Source organism: Ambystoma mexicanum, chromosome 11, assembly GCF_040938575.1.
Source record: "Ambystoma mexicanum isolate Mex_15411 chromosome 11, UKY_AmexF1_1, whole genome shotgun sequence".
Classification (NCBI taxonomy): Eukaryota; Metazoa; Chordata; class Amphibia; order Caudata; family Ambystomatidae; genus Ambystoma; species Ambystoma mexicanum.
In genome coordinates, this window is record NC_090934.1 from 686,386,363 (window position 1) to 686,411,861 (window position 25,499).

General features: G+C 46.1%; 1 protein-coding gene across 3 annotated transcripts in view; it reads left to right on the forward strand.

Annotated features, from left to right (window-relative positions):
- ELP4 (elongator acetyltransferase complex subunit 4) overlaps window positions 1–25,499 on the forward strand; it is a 1,964,259-nt gene that overhangs the window by 703,571 nt on the left and 1,235,189 nt on the right. For all 3 annotated transcript variants that reach the window (XM_069623546.1, XM_069623547.1, XM_069623545.1), the window contains exon 5: window positions 11,967–12,103. In XM_069623546.1, coding sequence (XP_069479647.1) covers window positions 11,967–12,103 — 137 coding nt within the window. The remainder of the gene's footprint in view (window positions 1–11,966; window positions 12,104–25,499) is intronic.

Sequence of the window (25,499 nt, forward strand, 5' to 3'; positions counted from 1 at the left end):
AATTGCAGCTCCTTAAAAGAATGACTTGCCCAGTTGGTATCCAAAAGGCTTTCCGACGTTTCTTTTTTTGTCAATGAATGTGTTTTCTTGGGGCAATATGTAAACTGGTAAGCCGTGAAATCGGTCGCCTGCTTGGTTTGTCACTGAAGCTGGAATGCCCACAAACTGGCATTACACTTAGCATAACAGCAGGAGACATCCCCATACTGTACAGGAAGAGTCTGCTCCCTGCCTTTCCGACTCATTGGAATGTTAGAATAGCCAGACGTTAGCCTGGTAGCTGCCGGTAAATATATCAACTTAAGGGGACTGAAAAGTACCCCCTCTCCATGGCCATTCTTTTAAAACCGATTATGTATGCTTACTTGATTCAGGTAGGCTTTTGCAAGCTTCCCTGCCAGGCCTGGGAATTTAGAACATTGGAGCCCATTCACAGCGCTGACACAAGCCAAGCTTTCATGGCTTGCTGTTATATTGGACCCAAATCCCAGTCTCCACCCACTTTGTAGGCTCTGTGTTATTTCTTTTGAATTAGGAGAGGTTATCACCTACCTTAATCCCTGCTGCCTCGTGGATTAGGGACACCAGTGTGCCCAGGGATTCCCAAAGAAGATCCTGGAAACGTCTTGTGGTTTTTTTCTCTTGTGCTATCTTTGCTAAATTCTCTTTGGCCTCGGGGAGGATTTGCATTCGAAATTGGCAACCTGGAGCGTTTCTCAATGAAGACATCAGATCAAAGTTCAGTTAGTCAGAGGCTCACTGAAACTCCGAGAGGCGCAGCATACCCAGAGTGCAAACAATACTCTACTGCACACCACGCTATAAAAACAATTGCGATTTCTTATCTGCATAAAGAGTACACTGGCAGGCCAAAGAACTGGCTGAAGTAGCGGATGTTTAAAGCACAAAAACATGTTTAAGGAGTTAAACATTACTAAACGTTTTAAGTGTCTTTTAAGGGTCTGTTGCCATTCCATACTTGGCACCTCATGATCTTTTTTTGTTACAGATGGAGAAATAAATATAATTTTGGATTAAATTCATTACTGAGCAAATTTATTTTCCTTTAGAATTATAAAATGTGTGTCAAATAGGAACATACCGATAGCTGTGTTTTAATTACTCTGCATCTACTCGGGTTCACAATGAGCCTTATTTTTAAAAACAAAATAAAAAAAACGAATAAATGGTATTTCATTAAATGCTAGCAAAGCATAGTCATAGTTACACCTTTTTAAGAAGCAGAACTCATTTCTGCTCCATTCCAATGGTAAGAAACCCAGAAACGAAGACTGATGAAGTTTGAGTTTTGCCAGATGCATATCTGTCATTGAATGTTACCTTATATCAAAGACAATTTCGAGTACGACCTACCATGGGCTTGTGACATTGCAGGGCTAAAAACACTGGCATAGCATAAACATTGCAGGTAACCTACAAGTTAATGCAGAAGTCTATGCTTTGTCGCAAACTCAGATGTCTTCGTCCCCCCTTGGAGGCTCATTTCCCTTAACGTAAAAGCAATGTTTAAAAGTCATGTGTAAAACCTTTGTGCATTTTACGTTACACCCCGTTTCTATGCATTTATATGGTAGGGAAGGGTCTCTCTCGGATCATCATTTTTGAGTCTGCACCCGTCCCTTCCTTTTTGCGATACAATGCGACAGGGTTTATGCCAGTATGACATTTTCATGCTTATGTAAATGCTGTGGATGCCTACGGAATCAGTCTGATTTTACATTAGCAAAAAGCAGGTGTATTGCATAGGAATTCATTGTAATCACTGACTGACCTATGTAAATGGCAGGTGTCTTATACTCCATTCGTATGCAGAGTTCAAAAGGGAGCCGTACATGCAATTTTGTCTTCACTTTCCACTTCTTTTTTGCACTCTGACATGCAAATCACTTAAGTGCAGACTTAAGTTCGAAAGCAAGAAAAAGGTCAACGCTATGACATTAGCATGTCTTAATGTCTCCTCAACACATAAATGCACTCCCAATTTTTATTTTTTAACTGTTTTGCATGAGATGTTGGAATTCGGGGGCACAGCCTGCTTAAAAAACTAGTTAAGTAAACATATTTTGGTTTGGTGATCGGAGGAAGAGTGGCAGAAGTGGGTATACATGCCAAGAGCCTGCAGAACACATTTTTATTCCGAATAGGCACTATCAACATATCCTCTAGAAGGTGCCTGCCAACCCTACCCCCCTCATGAGCTAGATAGTTATTATGCGTTAACATTAGCCCCACCAGAATCAAAAAAGATCTTCTATTGGTTGGAGCATCCCTCTGACCAGGGTTTAGTCCTGTACCTCACTTGTGCCATCTGTAAACATATGTTTTTCTTTCCTTGATAAGTCACAACTTGATCTGATATAGCGCCAGAGCCTCAACCCCCCTCTGAATCAACTCCCTTTTAAGAGTCTGTTTCCGAGTACCCTTAGCGAGATCAGGCAACACCAGTACCAACCTCTGACCTGAATGTTGTGCTCTTTTGCAAAAGTCCACAGGACCAGTTCTTTCTCTTGTTGGTATTCCAGCTCTGCAATCGGTTTGCGCATAGTTTCTCCACCTAGCCAGTGGGTCCACAAACCCCATTATCCCTGCCTCCCTGCCTTAGCCCTTGGTTGTAGTGAAGTCGCCAGGAAGATTCAGACGACATTCTACAGGTTTTTGACATGTTAGGTATCAGAGGTGACAATAACCGCAAATAAGCAGTCCTGAATTAATGCTCAAGCCTTTCGTTTTGATTTGTGTGTTCCCAATAGAGGACACAGACACTCGTGAAACTGTGTAAGGTCTGAAGAACAACAGCACGGACCTTAAGCTTGATATTTCAGTGTGTTTTTTCTCAGTCTGTCAGGGTCTCCAACTTGGAGTTGCATTGAAATACCTTCTACGTCAAGACCTTCATTAGGGATGTCATGTTTTTTTTCTATGCAAATCTTTCCAATATGAAACAAATACATAAATTGTAGACTCGAATAGAAGCTCAGGGGCTACATTTATTTATTTTGCATTTTGGTTAATATTTAAAAATGTTCACACAAATCATCAGTACAAAAACATTTAATCAGTAGAACGCTACATCATACATAAAACACATAATACATGTAGTATAGAAACTATAAGCATAATACAATTCATAGTCCTATTAAGGAAAAATCGGGATTCAAAATTCTTTCTAAAAATACTAAAATTGCTATTAATACATTTGTTTCATTCAAGTTCAAAATTTGAGTCCACAAGTGTTCTTCAGGAATTATTTCAATGTTGATAATGCATCTGACCAAGTTCTCATGTCAGAGGTCTTCGAGCAAAGGGCACTCCCCACATATGTGTCTTAATGATTCCTGGACAAGTTTACAGAAGCGGCAGACTCTGCAACTAAGTTCCAGGCTCTCTCGGGAGCTCAGGACCTCCCTTGTTAGATAACGATTCAATCTCAACCTCACTGCCTTTACTCGAAAATCCCTAGAGGGATCAAGTAAGAAGACTGAGTATTACAACTTTTTATATTATGTTCAAAATGATCATTAAAACAACAATAATTCTTCAGAGCTGCCCTATTCTTTAGCTATTCGTGAGTTTGTAACTTAAGTTTCACTTTATTTGGGTTACTTACGAGCTTCACTGCAGAAGATTCGATCCTCACCAGTATTTTCTCACAGTTATTCTTCCATATCACTAACGGTTTACAGTTAGCTTTATTTACTTCTTGTCCCACTTTTGTATACATTGATGTTAGGAAAGATTTCGTAATTATAGGTAATTTTCCTTCCATGTGGCAACCCCCAAACGTTTTGCTGTTGTTTTTCACCTTGTTCTCGACTTTGCCAGAGAAGTGCAGCCTTCTGCCGCACTCCTCTGGGCTTTTGCTCCTTTCTTACGGGGAAACTGACATGCCCTTAAGACAGTCAGTACCGGGGAACGCTGTTTCCTGTAGTTTCTTTTATCATGTTGCGGCTTTCGTGCAACATGACACAAGAGGGCACTGTAAGCTAAGTTACAGCTCTCTTGGGTCTCTAGCCTTCTACAGGCCCTAGATACTCGTTTAGGATTGTAACTGATCGGTGCAAGTGATTCACGGACGGGAATGGTGGCAGCGATCGTTTCTTGTGTTTTGAGCTCCTTTTGGCGTTCTAAGCGCGTTTTCCGCGCTTAACCCAAAATGGTGGCCTGGCTCCCAAAATGGCCAGACAACGAGGCTCCTTTGTCCTGTCCGCTGACCGTCTTGCTCCCTTCACCTTCCCCAGGTCGAGCCGACCCGGGGCCTTCCTTATTTGGGCATGTACTTTCCCACGAAACACAGATGCTTTCGCGGGCTTCTACATGCCTGGTGTGTGCCTCCAGGATGTGGGCTGGGATGTCTGGTCCCAATACACATCCTGGGTGCCAGAGAGTCTAGGGTGGTGTGAATGCCTGGGACCACCGTGGTCTGTGATTGGTCCACGAATGGTGTGAGTGTTGATGAGCGGATCTCCCATGGGGTCCCCTCCGTTTTGGCGCGAAGGGAACCGTGGATAAGAGGGGGCTGGAAACACCACTACCATGTCGATCTCCTGAGTTCTCACGAACAAAGGAATACAGGAGCCAAGTATCCTGCAACCAAGAGGCTGAACCGAGGAATCGCTGGTGACCCGCTGAAGGACTTCTCCTCTGCACTGCTGTCGTCTTGTGAAACCCTTTTCACCTTTGATCGAACCAGAAGGCCTGTACTGGTACTTCGACCCTTGGAATAGCGGGAACAGCTATTCTCGGCATCTTCACCATCTCCTGCTCGTAAGCCTTCAGAAGCGTCTCTGGGCCATCCAGCTGACTGACCAGCTTACACGGGAGTCTTGCTCTGTAACAGCCGCCAGGTTGTGTAGTATTTCGAGTCCTTGTCACTCTCACACGCTTCGTACACTAGGCGTTCCCAGGTCTGAAGTGAGTAGTGTACATTTGGCTCAGATACACACGGCCGCTCCGTTGCCCTGCTGTGGTAACAAACTGTGCGGGTTTCTTCGATTGGGATGTCTTTTACTCAACTCTGCCGCTGCAGACTCAACACGACGACGAGACGTTCCCTGCTCTTCAGAACCTGCCAGCTACTGAAACTGACGCGGAGAAGCCTGGGTCTGCTTGCATCTGGGACCGGTGAGTAGCATAGCTAGGAACTGGTCGCCCTCCTGCAGGAGCCCATAGCTTTTCCCCGCTGTGTCAAAACAGCGCCCTTTTCCGTACTCGCGCTCTGCTTCTGCCCACAGTAGAGGCTGCGCTTGAGTCGCGGAACTTGTTCTTCTTCTTTTGTGCACTAAACTGAACTGCCTGACTTCCTTCGAAGAGACTCCCCTTTTGCCCGTTGGCACCAGCGTGTGCAGGTACTTTTGAGCACAAGGCTCCACTCTTCGCAGGGCTCGGACTTCCTTCTAGTTAGGTGCCTCTGAAGGCGAACTGGGTCTAAGCATTATTTCGCACTGCCTGTTTTCCCTCCCTTTTAGGTGGACTACACATTTCGTGCATCTAACGCTTGAGACTTGTTGTATTTGTATATATATTGTATTGGTATGGTATGTGTTGGTTTACTAATGTTATATTGTGATTTTCTCGCTACGGTCATTGTTTTAAAGGCCTTGGAATAAATGTGTATATATTTTTAATATAACACCTGTTTGGAGTAGTTTGTAAGTGTCCTTGCTTTGTGTGCTCATTGCGGGCTTTCAGTCACCCTCACCCCTCTTGAGACCTAGTCTTGACTGCCGCAATCGCTACCTTGATTGGTCTGGCTCGTCCAGAGGTTACCCTGTTCCAAGTAATTAGGTTGGCCTTCTGAACTTCTGCGCCACCAGGACAGAGTTCAGAAATCCGTCTTAACAATTGACACGTGTGGAGGAGCAAGAATTAAGGCGTATGTTTGCAGCACTTTCCATTCAACTAATGCACCAAGGGGTACCAGCCCCAATGTGTAACTTATGAGTTTGGGAAGGTGAAGAACCCTTCTCCACAGAAGGGCCTCCAAGGATGACCAATCTATAGTAACTCCCAAGTTTTCAACACCAAAAACAAGTTTTGGTAAAAATGTTTGCCGATAGTTTTAACGTAGGCTAGTCTGAAAAATGACCAAACGTATTATCGAACAGTCACAGCTGTAAGGCCGCTGCCAAAAAGGAGGATCTAAATTTCCTGTATGTGTCCACTTTACATTCATTTGACATCACCCTGGACCCCAAATAAACTCCTTCACCACTTCCAGGGACTGTCAATGGATCGACCATTTGAAGGATCTCCATTTGGTTGTAGAGATTTAACACTTGTGTATAGGCGCGTTATAAATGCCATATCATAACATATCAAGGGCCCATTGTAGTCCTATTGGTATCTTATCAAATATGATGACATTGTCCGCATAATATAATTATTGGATCTTAGCGTGGCCTATTCGAGGAAGGTTACTGCGTATGGCGTCCCAGCGTCCCAACAAAGACCTATGTCCATTATGTAGAAGTTGAACAAAAAAGGCGCCAGGACACATCCCTCACGTAATCCTCTATTTGTGTCAATCCAGACAGTGCAAACCCTAAAACATCCAATCTTCCCCCGATCTTTGTATCACTGTGTAGTGATACACCGATGTCTATTACTGCACTCGGCCAAATGTGCTTAGAACGTTTTGACCACAGTAGTTCCCTGTTTACACTATCAAAGGACTTGCTTACATCTAGAAAGGCCAGGAACAGTGCCTGCTTTTAATGCCGCAACTGGGCATCTAAAAGACTCACCAAAAAACTGTTTAGACCTCTCCCCACTCCCTTCTTAAACCCAGATTGAAATAGGTTCAATTTGCCTACACGTCTGGTCCAAGTTAACAGTACCTGCACAACAAGCTTCGAAAAGATCTTACATCTAGCGTCTAGTAATGATATCAGCCTGAAGTTTAAGGTTGACAATCTACCCCACCCCCTTAAAAATCACCACAACAGTTGCAAGTTTCCAAGACTGGGGGATATACCTTTCAGAAAGCACATTGGCAAACAGAGCCGAGATCATTTTTGCCCACATTATCGGATCAGATTTCAGGGTCATGGTCGATAGACCGGCAGGGCCCGGCGCATTCAAGCTCTTGCTAGATCGAAAAAGCATTTGCAAAGTGTCCATATCCCAGGCAAGAGCACCTGACCAGGATGACATATAGTCTACACCAGGCACTTCAGTCTCTGTCCTGTATAATTTTTGAAAGTGGTCAACCCAGAGTGATCTCGCTAGGGGTTGAATCAGTCACCAGAAGTTATTCGTGTTGCATCCCTACATGCATCCTAGCATTTTTTCTGCGTCCTTATCGACCTCAAGAACCTGTGACCTTGCAACCAAAAAATTTGAAGGGATTGTGTCCACCGACGTATTCCACATCTATGACATGTAATGTCCACAGCTGTGCACTTTGGAAACTTTTCAGCAGAGGGTGTCTTGCGTCGATGGCGTTGAGCCAATGTCCCTCGAGGGCCTCCGTCGAGGGTCGACGTCACCGGATGTAGGACGCACGTTGCCCGTTGCCTCAGTTCCGTTTTTTCCGACAGAGAACGTGTATAGCTTAGTGAAACTCGGCGTGCCTCGTGGATTCATCGATCTCTTATGATGTCTATTTCTTCGACCCCTCTGACTCCAAGGTCCGTGTTCAAGACTTGCTGGGACTGCAAGTCCAAGATGTCGTTGACCGACCCGCACTGTATTTGCTTATGGTGCCTGGGTGAGTCGTCACACGTTTCCTCCAGTCCCCGTCATTCCTCAGGTGTTGCGGAGGTTACCGAGGTTTGGTTCCCGAATGATCCTCATTGCTCCGGATTGGGCCAGGAGAGCGTGGTACCCGGACCTTCTCGACATGTCCATCTGCCCTCCACGCCATCTTCCCTACCGAGACGATCTGCTCTCACGGGAGGGGGGGGTCAGGTTCTCCATCCAGAGGTCAGGTCTCTCAACCTTTATGCTTGGTAGCTGAAAGGTTGAGATATAAGGATTGGGACCTCCTGGCTGACGTGATGGAGGTGTTGCTTTCGGCCAGGCGGCTTGCAACAAAATCCCTGTACCGTTGCCGTAAGTTCTGTGATTGGTGCAGGGGTCAGAATGTGGATCCTTTCCAGTGTTCCATTCCTATGGTGTTGTCTTTTCTGCTTTCTTTAGCCCACAGGGGCCTTCAAGTGGGTACCATTAAGGGTTACCTAGTGGCAATGTCTATATTTAGACATCTCGTCTGAAGAGTGTTCTTACTTTAACATTCCTTTGATTTCACAGTTTATGAATGAACTGTGTAATGTGTTTCCACCGTCCCCTCTGGGTTGGGATTTGAATTTGGTTTTAAAGTTTCTGATGGGAGGTCTGTTAGAGCCCTAAAACTCGTGTCCTTTGAGACTGTTGTCTTTTAAAACTGTGCATGCAAAGTGAGTGAATTGCTCTACAGAGGGGTGTTCCTATTCGGAATATTTGTGAAGCAGCCACATGGGCCTACGTCCATACGTTTGTTAAACACTATTCCCTGGACTACATCCATGGTCAGGATTTGGCCTTTGGTAAGGCAGTCCTCTATTCAGCCATTTGATTGGGTACTCTAAATTTTAAAGGCTAAATTCTTTCTCTCCTCCATAGTGTCGTACTGCTTTGGGAGTCTGTCATATATGTGGAATATGCCGGAGGACACAATCCCTTCGAAGAACAAGTTACTTACCAAACTGGTAACGTTCTTTCAATGGGATGTTCCTCCGACGTATTCCACATCGCCCTCCCAGCCTGCCCCTCTGGAGAATTTCCTCTGTGAATACAGCTTCCATTTCCGCAAGGCTGTAGGCAGTTATACTGGCAGGAGATTGGTGTCACACGTTCTTGGGGGGGGGGGGGGAGTACTAAACTGAGGCAATGGGCGCCGTGCGTCCTATATATAACATCCGGTGACGTCAACTCTCAACGGACATCGGCTTCACACCATAGATGCAAGACGCCCTTTGCTGAAAAGTTTCCGAAGTGCACATCTGTGGACATTACATGTCATAGATGTGGAATATGTCGGAGGAACATCCCATCGAAAGAACGTTACCAGTTTGGTAAGTAACTTGTTCTTCTGTTCTCAGTACTCGACTATCAGTGGGAAATTATTGACTATTTCTTTAGACTCCAGATATCCTGCCTCAGTTCCTTTTTTAGGCAAAATTTCTGCCCTATAAAAGGCATGAACATGGACTCCATAACAGGTGTCTTTAGCCAATGACTTTGATGAGCACAAGGCTCACAATATTGATTGAATAGTGGGTACAAAACTGTCAGGATTGCATAGTCAGGGGAAATTCTCCTAGAGCCTCGTCTCCAGTATCCCATTAAATTTGCGAGCAAAACTATATTGCCAGCGCACACTGGTACCTTGGGTTAACCGATAGTATCAGCTCCTCACAGCAAGCAGAGCACGACCACAAGGCGGGAAACTCATATACTAGCATTGAGTGGTCACTTAACTGGATACGCCGTACCTCCAATGAACCGCCCATGACTTGCAACTCTGATTACATGAAGACATAGTCTATAGTAGAGCGCCAAGAAGGGTTATTGCATGTGAATCATGGCACTCCCTCCCATGCCCCCCGTTTCCCTGCCTTAGGGCTGTGATCTCACCTTGGTCGACACACCCCCTTCCTTCAAGTAACAAATCAGAAGTGGCATCACGTTCTGGCGAAGCCCCAGTGCTTCCGTTGGGCTGAACACCCAACACTCCTGGCTGATGCAACATAACCTCAGTGATTTCAGCCTCCTCATCGATGGGGCCAGGGAAAACCAATTGGTTTGATTTAACGTCAAGTGAGAGTCTTACTCGTTTCCCCAGTTCATGACAGATAGCAGGCGCAAGAATAGAAACATCAGATACCAAGTCCTTTTCATTTGAAATAAGGACCTGCCTTAGGCCAGAATCAGGCAAGTGTGGAGGGGTCCCCGTGTTTCCTGGTGAATGGGAGAAGCATTAATAATTTTGGGGCTACATTTTACAGTACCTTCGCCCTGCTGCGTATGCTCCACCGGAATGCGCTCTATGCATTCTCTCGATGGGGCATTCTCCTTGAGGATCATTATTTGAAGGTTCTGTATTTCTGCAGCAGGAGCACCAGCAAGCACATTTCCAGGACCCAGTTGCAGCGAGGAGCCCTTTCTTTCGAGTGCCCGCTTTGCTGCATCACTACTCGGGCCCTGGTCGAATGGAGCCATTGAACTTTCCGCCACTGTCAGAGGTGAACCTTGAAAAGTGTCAGGGGTTCCCTTTTGGGCTTGGAGCATGCTGTGAAGCACAACCACCATCGTAAGAGGAGAAAAAGGACCAATACACCAAACAGATCAGCCTCAATGCAGCTGGGGTTCAAAGGATCAATTCCTGCAGTCACCTCGTGGCGCCTACGCAATAGGTTTAGAAAAAATTGTCCTTCCCTTTTTGCTTGTTTTTTTGTTTTGCTTGCACAAGTAAAGAAAAGAAGTCTTTCCTCATCCACCCTTTGGCAGCACAGACGGAATAGTGGACTGCCTGATAACAAGGCAGTTGTCTGCACCTGGCGGGCGGGCTATGGGAAAGCAAAGGTTTTTCTGCGTAACAGACCCACACTCCTGTGCCCGATTTTCGGCTGCAAGCAATGTGAGCACAGTTAGTAGAAAGCTTACCCCTGTACCAGGCAGCTCTACTGTATCGACTAGTTAGCAGGGGGGCGGGGGGCCTTTATGATTTTCGCAGGTCAGGGTAGTGTGAAATAGCCACAATCACAGCATCACAGACTGCCCAAAACTCTGCTCCAAACTCTGGGGTTGCAACCGAAAGGATTGCTAGCCCCGAGTCCCGACGTCTCGACATTAACCTAGCCCCATATATTTTTCAGACCTCGCAACCCCCCTCGGTATATTGATACCGAGAGGAGACAACGAATATGTGTGCACATTGCAGAACGCAAGCTGGTTTTCCTCTATTGAAGGCCTCTTGCATTTGTCTTGCCCAGTTCTGGATCCAGTGCTAATGTCCTTATCAGAATGTATGTCTAGACTCCTCTCCAGTGAAGTTATGGCCATGCATCCAAACCTACATTTCTGTTTATATTATCCAGCACATCTTTCTCTTTGGAGAGTATATCCTGTGTCTTTTATACCCGTGCTTGGTTTATAGAAACTTCCTTCTGCATTTTAGTTTGACTTATTGTAAAAATGATGGTCTTTTAGTTTCTGTGGAGAGAGGTTTGCTTCTCTTCTCTGTTGCCCCATGGTGTGCAGGGTTTCATTTTCCCTTACCATGCTGCAGTGTTGTGTGTGATAAAACCCCACCCTGTTCCCCATTTGCCCATGCTTATTGTGCATCATATACCATGTGTTTGCTTGAGCCTCAGGTTAATCACTAGACTTGGGATAGTCTAGGCTTCGGGGTACTTTTCGGTAATCTGCCTCTGCCTTTACCCTAGTGCACTGTGAGCAATGTGAGCCTGGGGTGCTTTCTGTGTGGGTTTTCTGCTGCCAGTGGGGCCCCCGGCTTCCTCTTTGTAAATTTGGAAGCTCTTGTAGCCACTGGGTGCTAATGTCGGTGCCTGCGTGTCAAGGGTTGCTGCCACATCACAATTACAAACAAGTCTTTAATGTTGAAGTCTGTTTTCCCAGGAATTAATTACTTTATCAATTGGCAAACATTATGTAATTTCTTTTTTAACCAGTATTGAGATTTCAATGCAAATCACCATGTCAGGATTTTTTGATGAATCTACGTTTCTCTGCATTTGCCCCAAATATTAATGTATAAGCTAAGAAGCGTCAATCGGGTACAATACTAAATTTGGCCTGCTGCAGTATTCCCATATTCTTCCTGACGTAGATGTCACAAAACGGCAGTGCTCATGGAATGATGATGGCAAGTTACTACTTGTGAAGCCTGTATTGTGTTTGACAAAACCAAATTAAACCTTTTGTGTCAAATTCATATTTTAAAGGTTAACACAGTAACCTCTTCGAGATTTGGCCACTATTATGATGTAACAAAAACGATGTCTCCAGAGATGCTTCAGTCCAGTCAATGCCACTGCTTTTTCCTTCCTGAAGAAACCCTTGACTCGACACCTTCAATTTGGTAAGTCGGTGTTTTGGTAGAATTGATGTTGGCATGTTGCTTTCAGTTTGACACGCTTTTGCTAAGCTAGCATAGAATTCCCTATTTTGTATTACTAACAGGATTTTAATGTACTAGGACTGCTCCGCAACGTAAGAATCATACCTCTTGCTACACCACACCTATGTACTTAATCCCCCTCACCAAATAAGCCTAATGTATTCTAACGTATCTTCCTGCCTGGCCTTCCTACTGTAACCTTTCATGTACTGCCCCTACATTCATTCTGTAACTTTTCCTGTAACCTTTTCCTGTACTGTAAGTCTAAGTTTCAGTGTAAGTGAGCATACTGTAACAGCGCCACGATGCCCCCGAGCCGATGTGCGCTATACAAATTCAAATAAATAGGCAATTTTCTTGATCATATTGTAAGCTCAGAATAGTGCACAGGGAGCCATTCATTTTCATTTGGGGGGAAAACACAGCAAGTCAATATGAATACTTGAGAATCTTCTTCAAAATACATGTTCACGTGCATCTTCACCTTATTTATTTTCTATAGCATAGCCCTGTAGACCTTGACAATGCTAGCCCTTCTGATTTGGTGTTTTGCGGTATAATGTTGTAGTTGGGCAGGCTTCTACGCCTGAATGGGCCTTAAATGCTGCTATCCATGTGGTCCCCCAGTGCCCCATACTTGCTGTCAGAAAAGCCTGAAATTACAGACTTACCTAGGGGTGTCCATGTGCTTGCTACTGAGCTAGGCGGGAGTGGGGCTGGGAAGACGTGTGACTTTTCAACCATTCCTCTGGTGCTAATCACGTACAAGGTGGTGATCTGGGCAGGCTAAGAGTCCATAAAGGAGTTACCAGTGTATATGCTTTGATATGCATAACTACCAAACAATATGCAAGCCGCTGCAGGGGCTTTTGAAGCTGTGCAATTTGAATGCCGTTGACTTGCATAATAGTTACGCCTGTTGCTACCTATATAATGTCATACCTTTATGGTATTTAGTGCTAATTAAACAGGTTATTACGTAACCACAGCACGTTATTATTAAAATGTATTTGCTCAATACCTCACTTTACTGCCAAGAAAGAACTTCTGAAGAATAATCAATTAATAGCATATGCCATTTATTACACACTCCAATAAGTCTTTAGGAAGTGAATTTACTATCAAGGTTTAGTGATTAGGTACATCAGTGCTGGTCTCCCTCAGTGCTGCTCTCCTTCAACATCGATTTGCGGCATTGAGAATGTGTCAACTGCTGGACCCCAATAAGCAGGAACGAATTTTATCACTGAAGGTTTTTTGTATGTATGTAAGTGATGTCTGCCTCACAAGTTCTATGCGTCACCCTGGAAGAAAAACAACTGGACTGTGGGGACTTATTTCAGTACATAAATATCCGGATGAACATTTTGTAAAACTACATAACATTTGGAACTGCATGATACTATGATTCACAAGTTCATGCAATAATTACCATCTGGTTAATCACTAATAAACTGTTATATTGCTTACATATTAATTACAGACTCATTAATGATGCGATATGCCCAGAGGCGGCGGGCCAACCCTGTCTGTTACTGGCCGCTGTCCAAGTTAAGGGCCAGAGGAAGCGGGGGACTCAACACACACGTTCGTCCCACCGTCGTTGAGCATATCGCCATTAGCACCCATGTACTTTTCTAAGAGGCCACTAATGGTTTTGTTTATTTCTTTATTTTTTAAAGAAAATGAACTCGCAGCACACAGCACAGCACTGCACCGTTGTTTCCCGAGTCTGTTTTCAATGTTGATGATCCTGACGCCATGAATGGTGAAACGGACTTGGAAAAGCATGGTGCAGAGGGAACCGCGCATTGATTTTTTTTTTTTTTTTTTTTTAAATTACACTCACTTAGCACCTGAATAGGTGGAAGGAGCAAGGATTGGAAGGGGAAACTGGCTAGCAGAACCCCGTCTGCTCGGAACGTGGGCTTGTGCCATACAATACAGCCTACCTTCCGAGCAACCTGATTAGTCAGCGCCCTCTTCCATGGTGCCAGTTTAAAACTAAGGCATCTTATTAGAAAGTGCCAGCTAACAAGATTAACTTTTCATTTCTACAGTCCTTACATTTTGCACAGTTGATGATCCCGAAAGAGAAAAAAAACAGATAATTGTGTAAATTAAGCCAATTTAGGCCCACAGAAGTACACAGCGTATTCTGACTTAAATCTCAAATATGGTTATTTGAAAAAAAAGTATTCTTTAGGTCCTGATGTCCAGTATAGTATAGTGAATCAATAGTCACCATCTTTTTACCTGTGTTAGGGAGAAGGTGCATTATTAGATGAGACAGAGCGAGAGGGACGGCCATAAGGTCAATGGGAATACCAATAAAAACCCTTGAACCGAGCCTTGGAGTGTTTGTTTTGCCATCTGTTACACTTTCTCCATGTGTTTTAGTTTCCCACAAGCATAACATCTTAACACTTCTGGGCAGGGATCTGCCTGTGGTTCCCCCCCCCCCATCTAGTGGGATGAAGAGTCTTGTCCTTCTCGCGTAGCAGTTGGATGGGGTTTCCTCCGAGCCAGACTTTCCTCTCGCCCCCAGTACTAGGTTTTAGGTTGCACATTTTCTTAGGCCCTACAACTGACTCACTCCTGTGAGTACCTGGCTCTATAATGTATGTTCAGTGTTTGGATGGCTTCTTCTAAGGTGGGCTCATGTAACTGCAAGGCACTTTTTTTGCATATACAGGGGCAGGGTGTCGACAATCTGTTCATGTACCAACATTTCTTTAACTTCCTTATATGTTTTATTTTTCAGCCACTTATTCAATAAGCCTCTGTCTCGATAGGACCTCAAGCGGAAATATTTACCTTGTTGCAAGCGTAGATGTCTTATGCAGATCCTTTAATGCTCCCAGTCATGTCCCAGTCTTTCCAGGATGCCCTGCTACAGCTCTTCATATGGGTTTGGGGCTTGACAGGCCTGCTGGGTTCCTTCTTTTAGTAGCAGGGTGAGATACCTGGCCCAGCGATCTCGCTTTACAGCCTGCGGTCTCTGACACTCTCTCGAAATTCACGAAAAAGGTGGCCAAATCTTCTCCATTGCTCTGTTTTTGTAATATTATAGGTGGCACAACTTGGTGTTCCCTTCTTTCAGTAAAAGCCTCCTGTAATGGTCTAAGTTGCTTGTTTTTGGCAGCTTATAGGCAATTGACCTTCCACTAGGGCTCGTAATAGGTCTTCCATCGGTGTGGATGCTGAGCCTGCTTCCCTTGGACTGAGATCCGCATCGAGTGGTGTTAGTTCCACCTCCTCTTTGTCGTATGGGTCCATGGCGGTCTTTATTGCTCATATAAGGGGCTGCTTGGGAGACCCAGTAATCCGCTTCCACTGGGTTGAGCTTGTGTCAACTGGCTGGTTCTACCCTGTGCCATCTGTATGCCTCTAAGAGAATGTTTTGCTTCTTCTGTCGGGGTGCATTGAATTGAATTGATTGTTTATTTGTATAGCGCCTATACACAATGTGTTTCAAAGCGCTTCTACGAGGGAGGGAACATGGGAGAATACAATTACATTCTTACAAGTCATTGGAAACAATTCAGAATGTGAAAAATAACTATCATAATCAGCCTGGCGACATTTCAGATAGGGCAGGTGCAAGGAACAATTAAGGAGAAGAGGGTAAGGGAAGAATGAGACAAAAACCAGCAATAACATTACTATGCCTGGTGACAATTGATGTAGTGGATGAATAACAAGAGGAGGGGGAGGAGGAGGAGGAAGTGGGGTGTGGAGAGAGGGAGGAGGAGAGGAACACCACTGACTATCATAATAGGACAGGTGACGATTTAGAATAGTGCTGGGGGGAGTGGGAGGAGAAGACAAGGAGGGAAGGGGGGACAGACAAGCTGCTATCAGAGGTCACGGGACAATTTATAAGAGCAAGTGCTAATGGACATAAAGAATAAGGGGGGAGAGGAGAGGGAAGGTGGTTGTGAAAGACAGGCAAGAGGGGAACGAGAGGGGGGATGAGGAGAGGGGAAAGAGGCTGCGAAAGACAGGCGGCTATGATTACTATGCCAGATGGCAGTTGAGGTAGTGCCAGACTTTAACAAGACAGGAGGAGGGATAAGAGGAGGAGAGGACAGGTGGATGAGAACGACAGGTGGCTACGATTACTATGCCTGACCGCAATTGGGGTAATGGCAGACTTTAAAAGAAAAGGGGGGGAGAAGAGAGGGCAAGTGGCTGCGAAAGACAGGCTGCTACAATTACTATGCCTGGCGGCAATTGAGGTAGTGCCTAAAATTGGCATGCGGGGGAAGGTCGGGGGAAGGTAGAGGGCAACCAAGACAATCACAGTGGAAAGGGGATCGGTGGGGGGCACAAATAAATTCACGGGGGCATGGAGGTGGGTGGGGGTGCAAACAGTCACGGGTGCATAGGGGTGGGAAGGGGAAAAACAGTCATGGGGGTAGGTGGGGGACACAAATACAGTCATGGGGGCATGGGGGTGGGTGGGGCAAAACACAGTCAGGGGGGAATGGAGGTGTGTGGGGGGCACAAACATTGTCACAGGGTCAGGGGTGGGTGAGGGGCACAACACAGTCACGGGGCATGGGGGCAAAACACAGTAATGGGGAAGCAAGGCGTGGGGGGGCACAACACAGTCATGGGGGGCAAGGGTTGGTTGGGAGTCAAAACACAGTCACAGGAGGCAAGGAGTGGGTGGGGGGCACAAACACAGTCACAGGGGGCATGGGGGTGGGTGGGTGGCACAAACCGTGTCACAGGAGGTGGGTGGGGGCCTCAACACAGTCACAAGCCTGGTGGCACAACACAGTCACAGGGGGCAGCTGGTGGGTGGGGATCAAAACACAGTCACAGGCCTGGTAGCACAATAGTCATGGGGGGCAGGAGGTTGGTGGGGGGCAAAACAGTCATGGTTGCATTGGGTGGGATGGGGGCGCAACACAGTCACAGGAGGCAAGGAGGTGTGGGGGCAAAACACAGTCTGCGGGGCATGGGGGTGGGTGCGGTTACACAAACACAGTCACAGGAGGCATGAGGGTGGGCGGGGGAAAACACAGTCACAGGGGCACAATGTGGTAGACAGGGCCTTTGAAGTGAGCCTTCGATGGTGTGGCCGGCTCCCGCCTCCCGGTTGCAGCCATTGGCTTAAGGGGCCAAGGCAACCAATGGGAGAGGAAGGCAGGAGCTGGCCCAGAAAGAAGCAAAACAAATTCTCAATTTAACAAGGAAATGGCCATTTTAGAAGGCCTACAGGCATCAGACATGAATATGGCAAAAAACATGGAATCCCCAGTGGGATGTGCACGGAGCGCAACATGCTAACCAAACAAGGCCAAATGTGCACGTACAGTGAAAATGTGCAAATGTAGTCAATTTAGTCCCACAGTGTCTGGTTTCTTACCCCACAGTAATGTGCAGCAGCAGAGAAGTCCGGCACGGATGGATGGTGCTGGGGGGCAGAGGGAAGGGGCTCCGTAGGGATCAGCAGAAGGAATGGAATGGAGTGAGGATGGAGGCGGGCCTCGTAGTGGGCCTTCGATGATGTGGCTGGCTCCCGCCTCCCGATTGCAGCCATTGGTGGTGGATTCCACCGGAAGGTAAGCTCTTGTATGGTACGATCGGACCCTACTGATTCCCAGCAGTCTTCTGATTCTTCTGGTAGGAGATCAAGACTAAGAAATTCCAGCTAGACTTCTACCTCCCAGACCGTGTGGTCAAAAGGTTCAGTACTTGCAGTTACCCAGGAGTCTCAGGTCTCTGACTTCCCCCCATGTTATTTCTCTTGTGGGTAGCCTCTGTATCAGTGCTTGATGAATCCATTGAATACACTGGGTGTCACAGATCGCGTCAAGAACTCACCAAATCTAGCAGACCGCTGAAGGGTTTTTATTGAAGTAATTTAGAGAGAGCCATCCCTCTCTCATCCATCTTACCTCTGTGGTTCTTTCCCTATAGCCATCCTTAGACCCCCTGATGGTCACTAGAGATTGCTAACCCCTTTTGACTAATAACTGACTCTATGGTTGTGATGGCCTAAAGGCAAACGTCCTTTCTTCCTCTCTCCTTCTAGGAACAATCCAGATGAGTCCTAACCTAGGTCCCACAATAATAATGTTATCAAGGAAAGTTGCCTGTCACTCATTCAGGTCTCCCTCAGTCCCTTCCTTGCATGCTCTTATACTCATTAACTTGATGTTCTATTCTTTCCATCTCCTACACTACTCTCCTCCTCCCTCACTCCTTTCACTGTCGGTCTGATGTTCTCCTTTCTGCTACCACTCTCCTGGGCTCTCTGCCACTACTATCCCCGATCCGCTCTACTATTCTCCACACTACTCTTCTTCCCCCTCTACTCTACTACTCCACCCTCTGCTAGTCCACACTATTACTTTTTCACCCTCCACACTGCTGCTCTCCCCTCTCCACACTACTATTCTGTCAGGTTTACACAAGGAAAGAGTATCAACACTCTCCCCCGAACCACAGAAGCCGAATGGATTCGACCCTCCCACCGTGGTTGGCATGGGCGCTTAATTGTCAAGACCAGAGATAGCCACGTGGCAGCCAATGGGGGGAATAGGGATTAGGGAGAGGTTGTGGATAGGGTGGGGGAAGTTAGGAAAACCGCAAAGAGGTTTAGGGAAAACCTGTTTTGATAGGTAAGGGGAAGCACAGGCAGTGATACATACACATTCTTCAATAAACACCCCTTCTGAGCTCCACACCTCCTGTACCTAAAAGCTCTTTGCACATAACATGTACTTTTCTTCCTATTGACAAAACATATCTTGGAAGGCCAAACATATAACGTGAAACAAGATGGGCATGGAAACATGAACAACACTTAGCAAGCAAGAGGGAACATACTGGGATATTTTCCCACATGAATATACAAACGCATGGCCACGAGGGAAAGCAAAAGCAAACATAACATGTACGTAAAGCAAATTCCCAGCTGTAACATATTTGTGAAGTTGTCTGGAGTAACTGACACATGTTAATAGGCACACGATCACTTCTGCCTTATTTCCCTACCTAGCCGGAATGCACTGGTTTGCAAAATAACCTGTTCCTCCTTCAGAGCGTAGTGGTTTCCGAAATAAAAGTATCCCTCATTCGAGCGTGATGATAAACAATAAACATGTCCCTCATTCAAGCGTAGGGTTCAAACAAAACTAGTCCCTCATTGGAGGTGTATGGTGCACTCTCACTGACAGTCGATATTCCGACCAAACACTCACACAGTCTGAAACAATCACTGGGCACTTGGCTTTTTGTCCGGGGACTGCCCGGACGAGAAGATTTTCAGCGTTGGAAGCAGTCAAGCCTTCTATCACCGCCGCGTGGCCCGGAACGTTGCCTCACTGCCCAGACCTCTGGCGCCCTGCTGCTGCTCCCCCATGGATCTTCTCCTCAGACGCCGTAACCTCCCGTGCTGACGAAATCTGCACCTGGCACGGGTGGATGGCTGAATAAAAGTATGCTGTAATTACTCACAGCTGCCACACTGTGCAAACGTGTGGAACTACAGGATTTCCCCAGTGCTGCTGGGAATTGAAATCCACAATGTCTAAATCAGTCTACACAGCATTGACCCTGAGGCAAATGTCCTCCATCATTTCCCAGGCTGCAACCCTCCTTGTGTGCCTCAGCCCTTAATCCTGACATATTCTACACTCCACCCACACCTTGTCCCACAGTGACACCCTTTCACTGTCCCAATCACCTTCCCATGCAACACATACTTAGTCTCCCTCTGGTAGTCTCACTCAGTTTCCTCACCAATATCTCACCTTGCATACATTTTCAGTAATCCTCCACCAGAGTACTGTGCACTATCCTTCTTTTGCTTGCACGTTTGGTCTTCCTTCTCTTCCCTTGACCTTATCTGACCAATCCACACTGCCTTGACTACTAGGTCCCTTTTTATCCTCCCCATCTCAAGCATTGGATCTTTCATAGATTCACATGCTTGAATATTCCCTGTCGTCAGACAACAAAACCCCATTACTGTACATTGTATACAAACCCTAGAGAGAAATCACTTGTGTCTTGGTCCTTTTTTGCCTAAACCAATGAGGTTGACAGAGCCTTTGCTCCACCCAGAGCAGCCAATTTCAGATTCTTCACCTCAAGTCTTATGAAAAGAATCCATCCTTACCTCTCTGAGCAATTCTAAATATGTTTAGCTCTACCTGTTGCACAATCTGGCAGCCTTGTTTCCCAAAGAGCGCTGGCAGTTGGAGGATCCCCGCGAGGAGCCCAATCCTTGGGAGGACACAATTGGTGATTACTATCATGAGTTCTCAGACGAGTAACCGGTTGAGGAGCCGGAAGGAGAAATTCATCAGGACTCAATAGCAGATGAAGGGGATGAATAGGACAATTATTCCATCTCTAAACAAAGAAAGCAGGACTACTAGCCTGTTTGACTTACAGTGACAACAGAAAATAAGTCAATACTTTATGATCATAGCGATAAAAGAAGGCATATGTCTACTACAGTCCTCATTTTAGACACAAAATATGGGACGCAGGGGAGACAATTTTCAGGACCACACTATAATGTTACGATGATTTCTACCTTGCACCACTGCCATTTGCATGAACTCAGGCAAAAAGGGGGAGGGGGTGGTTGGTTTCGGTTTGGCTTCAGTGTGTGATGGTTTTATTGTAGGTTCTTTAATCCATCTTGCCCCATGTTTGCTTTGGTCCCTAAGTATGGTTTGTGCGGTGTGCATTATTATGCTTGTCTCAGTGAGTTGAATAGCCAGGTTTTCAGTCATTTTCTGAAAGTTAGATGTTCTTCAATCATTCTGATTTCCTTTGGTACCGAGTTCCATAGTCTGCCAGTCAAATAGGAGAATGCAGTTCCTTCGAATTTCCTTTTCTTGTAGTGTTTTGTTTCCGTTTGGACGTCTTTGCTTTATCTTCTTCCTGGTTGGTAACGGTTGATTTTAGCTTGAATAAATTCACCCACTTGTTCGTGTAGTGATTTGTGGGCAATGCGGAGGGTTTTAAAGTTGATGCAATTTTTTTTACTGGTATCCAGTGCTGACCTCAGGGCTGGTGTGATGTGGTCTATTCTATTTAGTCCCAGGAGTTGTCTTGCTGCAGTATTTTGGATGCTTTGTAGTTTTTTGTCAGAGGCATTCAGGCATTTCAAGGTAGATGCTGTTTGCATAGTCTAGTCTTGATAGTACCAAGGAGATGATTGCGAGGGTTCTGTTTGAGAAGTTGAGGCAGGGCAGTAGCCCTATTATTAGTCGCAGGAGGTAGAAGCAGTTACTATCAACACCAGAAATCACGGCATGACCTGAGAAAAAAATACAAGGCTTCAGGTACTACTCCCTTGTGTTTTAGAGGACAGCCAATGCTGGATTTGGTCATCACAGTGACTGTCAGAAGAATGTTGCAAATCCCATCCTCCCCTCTGCCCCAACGGCCCTGCCAGGCAAAGTGGGAAGGAAGTTGGAAGCTTAATGATGCAAGGTTTTTGCATCAGCATCTTATACCATCAGGACAGCCAATGCTCTGGCAATGACGGAGCAGTACGACAGTGTGCTGTGGCACAAATTGAATAGATTCCTGGACCACTTGTCAACTGGGCTACAGGACAAAGCCAGAGCCAGATGTCGGGCACACCATTGATTTGGCTATAGAGACAGCCGGATGGGCTTCAGACAGTGTGCCCATGGCGCAGTGCATTGGAGACAAACCTGGATTAAGGCAACCAACTTCAGGCTGATGGTAAATACACAAATCCTCAACATGTCCTTTTACAGCCAGAACCTATTTGGCAAGAAAATAGACGACCATCCAAAGGGTATTATTAGGAGATTGACACTGCAAGAGCAATTTGTTCTCTATGTGGAAAGGGCAGGAGATTCTTCCCACCATACCAGGAGGGGGCCGCTAGTGGATTTCACTTATCTTCAGGAAGACGCTATAAACCTCATTGATCAACTGCCACATATATCTCATCCTCAAGTTATCAGCAGTATTCCAGTAGATACAGTAGCCAAAGAAGCTGGAGAGTGCAAGCCACGGCTGCCCTCATTCCTCCTCAAAACAGGCTTGACTCCCTCCTGGTCCGCCTCACACAGCACCCCTATTGGAGGCTGGGTCCAGTGCCACAGGACAGTGTTATACGATCACATTGGACAATTGGATACAACAGTTTGTGTCCAAAAGACACACACTAGAATTAATCAAGAATTCACCACTATTGCCGCCCCCATTGGGATGCACACTTCAGGTTCAACTGTTTCTTCAGGAAATGAACACGTTTTTGCAGAAGGGATCTCTGTAAAAGTACCCGCCATGTAGAGAGGAAGAGGTTTCTTCTACTCCTACTTTCTTCTGCAAAAAAGGAAAGCGTAGAATGGCGTCCAATCTGGACCTGCGCCAACTCAACAAATACATCGAATGACAAAATTTCTGAATGACCAACTTGCAGCAAGTCATCGCATGGTTGGAGAAAGGAGATTGTCTGGCCAACTGGGTCTGAAAGACGCTCATTGTTGCATCCCTATCCATCCAGCGGGCAGGAAATATCTTGGGATCACAGCAATTCCAGTTCTTCCATTTGGACTCCGGTCAGCCCTGAGAGTTTTTACCAAGTGCTTGCCAGCAGTTCTTGCACACCGCCTCAGGTTAGGAGTAAAGGTCTTCCCGTGCCTGGACGCTCAGGGCACTATCCAAGCAACAAGCTGGCCGGATCTCTCACCACTCTGGGGTTCTTAATCAACATAACAAAGTCTACTCTGCAGCCACAGCAAACAGTCTGACTCGTAGGAGCTGATTTCATCCCTTTGATTGACAGAATTTCAGCCCTCACTGGCGTTGCCAACCAACACCTATCTAGGATCATCTTTTCAGTATGGGGATTCAAATTGCTCCTTTGAATTAGGTCTTCTTCCCTATCCTTGGTACCTCATTGCAGGCTGAGCATCTGCCCCATACAGGAAGAACGGGAAGCACAGTAGGCCCAAGCAACATAGACATGGGAGGATTGCCTACAACTAATCATTCACTTTCATTTCTTCTTGTGTAGGTGGGCGAAGCAAAGAAATGTACAGCGAGCGGTTACCTTTTAAACCCCCATGTGCACTTAATGGATGGACGCATCCCTGAGGAATGGTGAGAACATGTGAACCTTCTCCATGTCAAGGGTCTCTGGACGCAACAATAATCCAGGCTGCACATTAACATACTAGAGCTGCAAGCGATCAGATCGGTCCTAAAGTCTTTTCAACCTATTCTCCAGGGGAACAGTAACCGTTGCAGAAGGACATCACGTCCATGCATTAAACAAACAAGCAGGGTGGGCTAAGATCAGCCGTACATTTGGCAGAAGCCCATCGTCTGTAGGAGTGGGCCCTGAAGGAGAACATTTTCATCAAGGCAGAGCACCTGCCGGGAAAGGGCTACATTTGAGACGATCCCCTCAGCAGGGATTCAGCAGTGTCCCAGGAAAGGGAGCTGGATGCCTCACTGGTAGAAAAAGATTTCACACAATGGGAGATCCCACCTAGGCACCTGTTTGCTATGAGAATCAATGCAAAGTGCCCCAAGTTCACAAGCAGAATCACTGAAAGACGATTTTGGGATACTGCAATGAAGGTGATGACTTAGCACCAGACAGGGAGGCGCATCTACCAATTGCGGGAATAAGGGCGGGGTGGGCTGGGGCACCCCCAAGGGGGGAAACAAAGGGGGCCTCTGGAAGCTGTAGCCTGCCCTAGGAACCAAGCATGGAGGGAAACTAGGAGGGAACACTCTGCCTATAACACAATATGGACACAAGGGCAGCTGCTGCATATGAATGCGAGGGAGGTGAATCCGCAGTTAAGCGCACTCCATGGGGTTGCCGCAGGTGGGCCTTACCCCATGGGCCAGCCTTTGAACATGCAGCACATACACCGCAGCTGAGGGAGTGGGGAAGCTGGATCAGGCTGCTCACCCCCAGCAAACCACAGTCGCTGGGAACAGCACACGGTGATACAATCAAGGTTGGTGAGCCAGTCCCACTGCTACTCGTGGCAGCTGGGGAAATCGACCTAATCCAGTGAGACACTTGCATGGCACGAAGGCAGTTTCAAATCACACCTTGGTGAGCGGATATGGGAAAACGGATGTGAAATGGAGTGTCACTCCAAGAAGAGCCAATCAGGTGATACTTTTTGGTGCCCCTGGAAGGTGACAAGCCCACAGAGTGTCCACAATGTTTGCTACGGTTATCATCAGGCTCGTGCCGTCTGAATGTCTCCCTTCCCACTAGTTCCGGGTGTCTCGTGTTCCTTCCTTTCTGGTGCTGGCCAATGGCAGCCAGATAAAGATCAGGATTTCAGCACAATTATGTAATTACTTATTTCAGTATAAGTGCTATCCGCTGTGAGCCAGTTTGTCAGCTCTCGACAACCAGTTCTGTTCCACTGTGCTGTTTGATTTGTGCTTGCCGAGCTGTAATAAACAGCGTTACTTCTTGCCTAGTGTGTGCTCTTTTTTGGACTACTACTGGGAACTTATCTGTTGTGAGCCCTAGTGGACCCCTAATACAATACAATAGAATGGCAGATTTATCTGCGCCTTTCAACTATTTCCACTAATACCCAGAGCACTCAGGCGACTGCGGGAAGAGTTTTGCTGAATGATCCTCATAGCCCTGTTGTGGGTAGACAGATCTGTTACCGCACACTACTGAATATGACAGTCCCAGAGCCCATGTGACTTGTAGTTCACTAGTTGCTACTGACAATGCATGGAGGCCAGATACTGCACCACAAACCAAGCTCTTTCTCTTGCTCAGTGTTGCTCCTGAACACTGGAGGTATGCTCATTATAATTTATCAGAAGAGTGCATGGCAGTCCTAAAGGCGCCCAGGGAGCCCTCTACACTCCGAACTTTGTGGTGAATCAGAAGAAGGGCGCAGACTCATTGTGAGTATTGCAGCCAGTGTTTTATTAAAGAAAAAGAATGCCCATCTTTCCCTATAACTATGGATGTTCCCTGCCTACTTTAAATGACAAGCACCTTAGTTATTAGTCATAATTGGATTGTCCAAACAAAATAAGTCAGCTGTCCAAACTACCCTCACTGACCCTACAACTATGCAAAATTAACGTACATCAGGAGAATGACTCCCTTCTCCTGAGGTGCACATAGTACCAGACTTTGTGTATGTGAATCAAAAAAGAAAGTCTCTTGAAAAGGATTCTGAGGTCAATCTTCTGTGGTACTCCTATTACCGACTTTTCAGTAGATGAATTATGAATAGTCTTTTGTGATTCTTCTCATTAAACTCTTTAATTTCTTAATGCCATTAATTGGCTTTCTTTCCTGCCTTGTCAGGCTTATGATTAGCCTGACACTTAT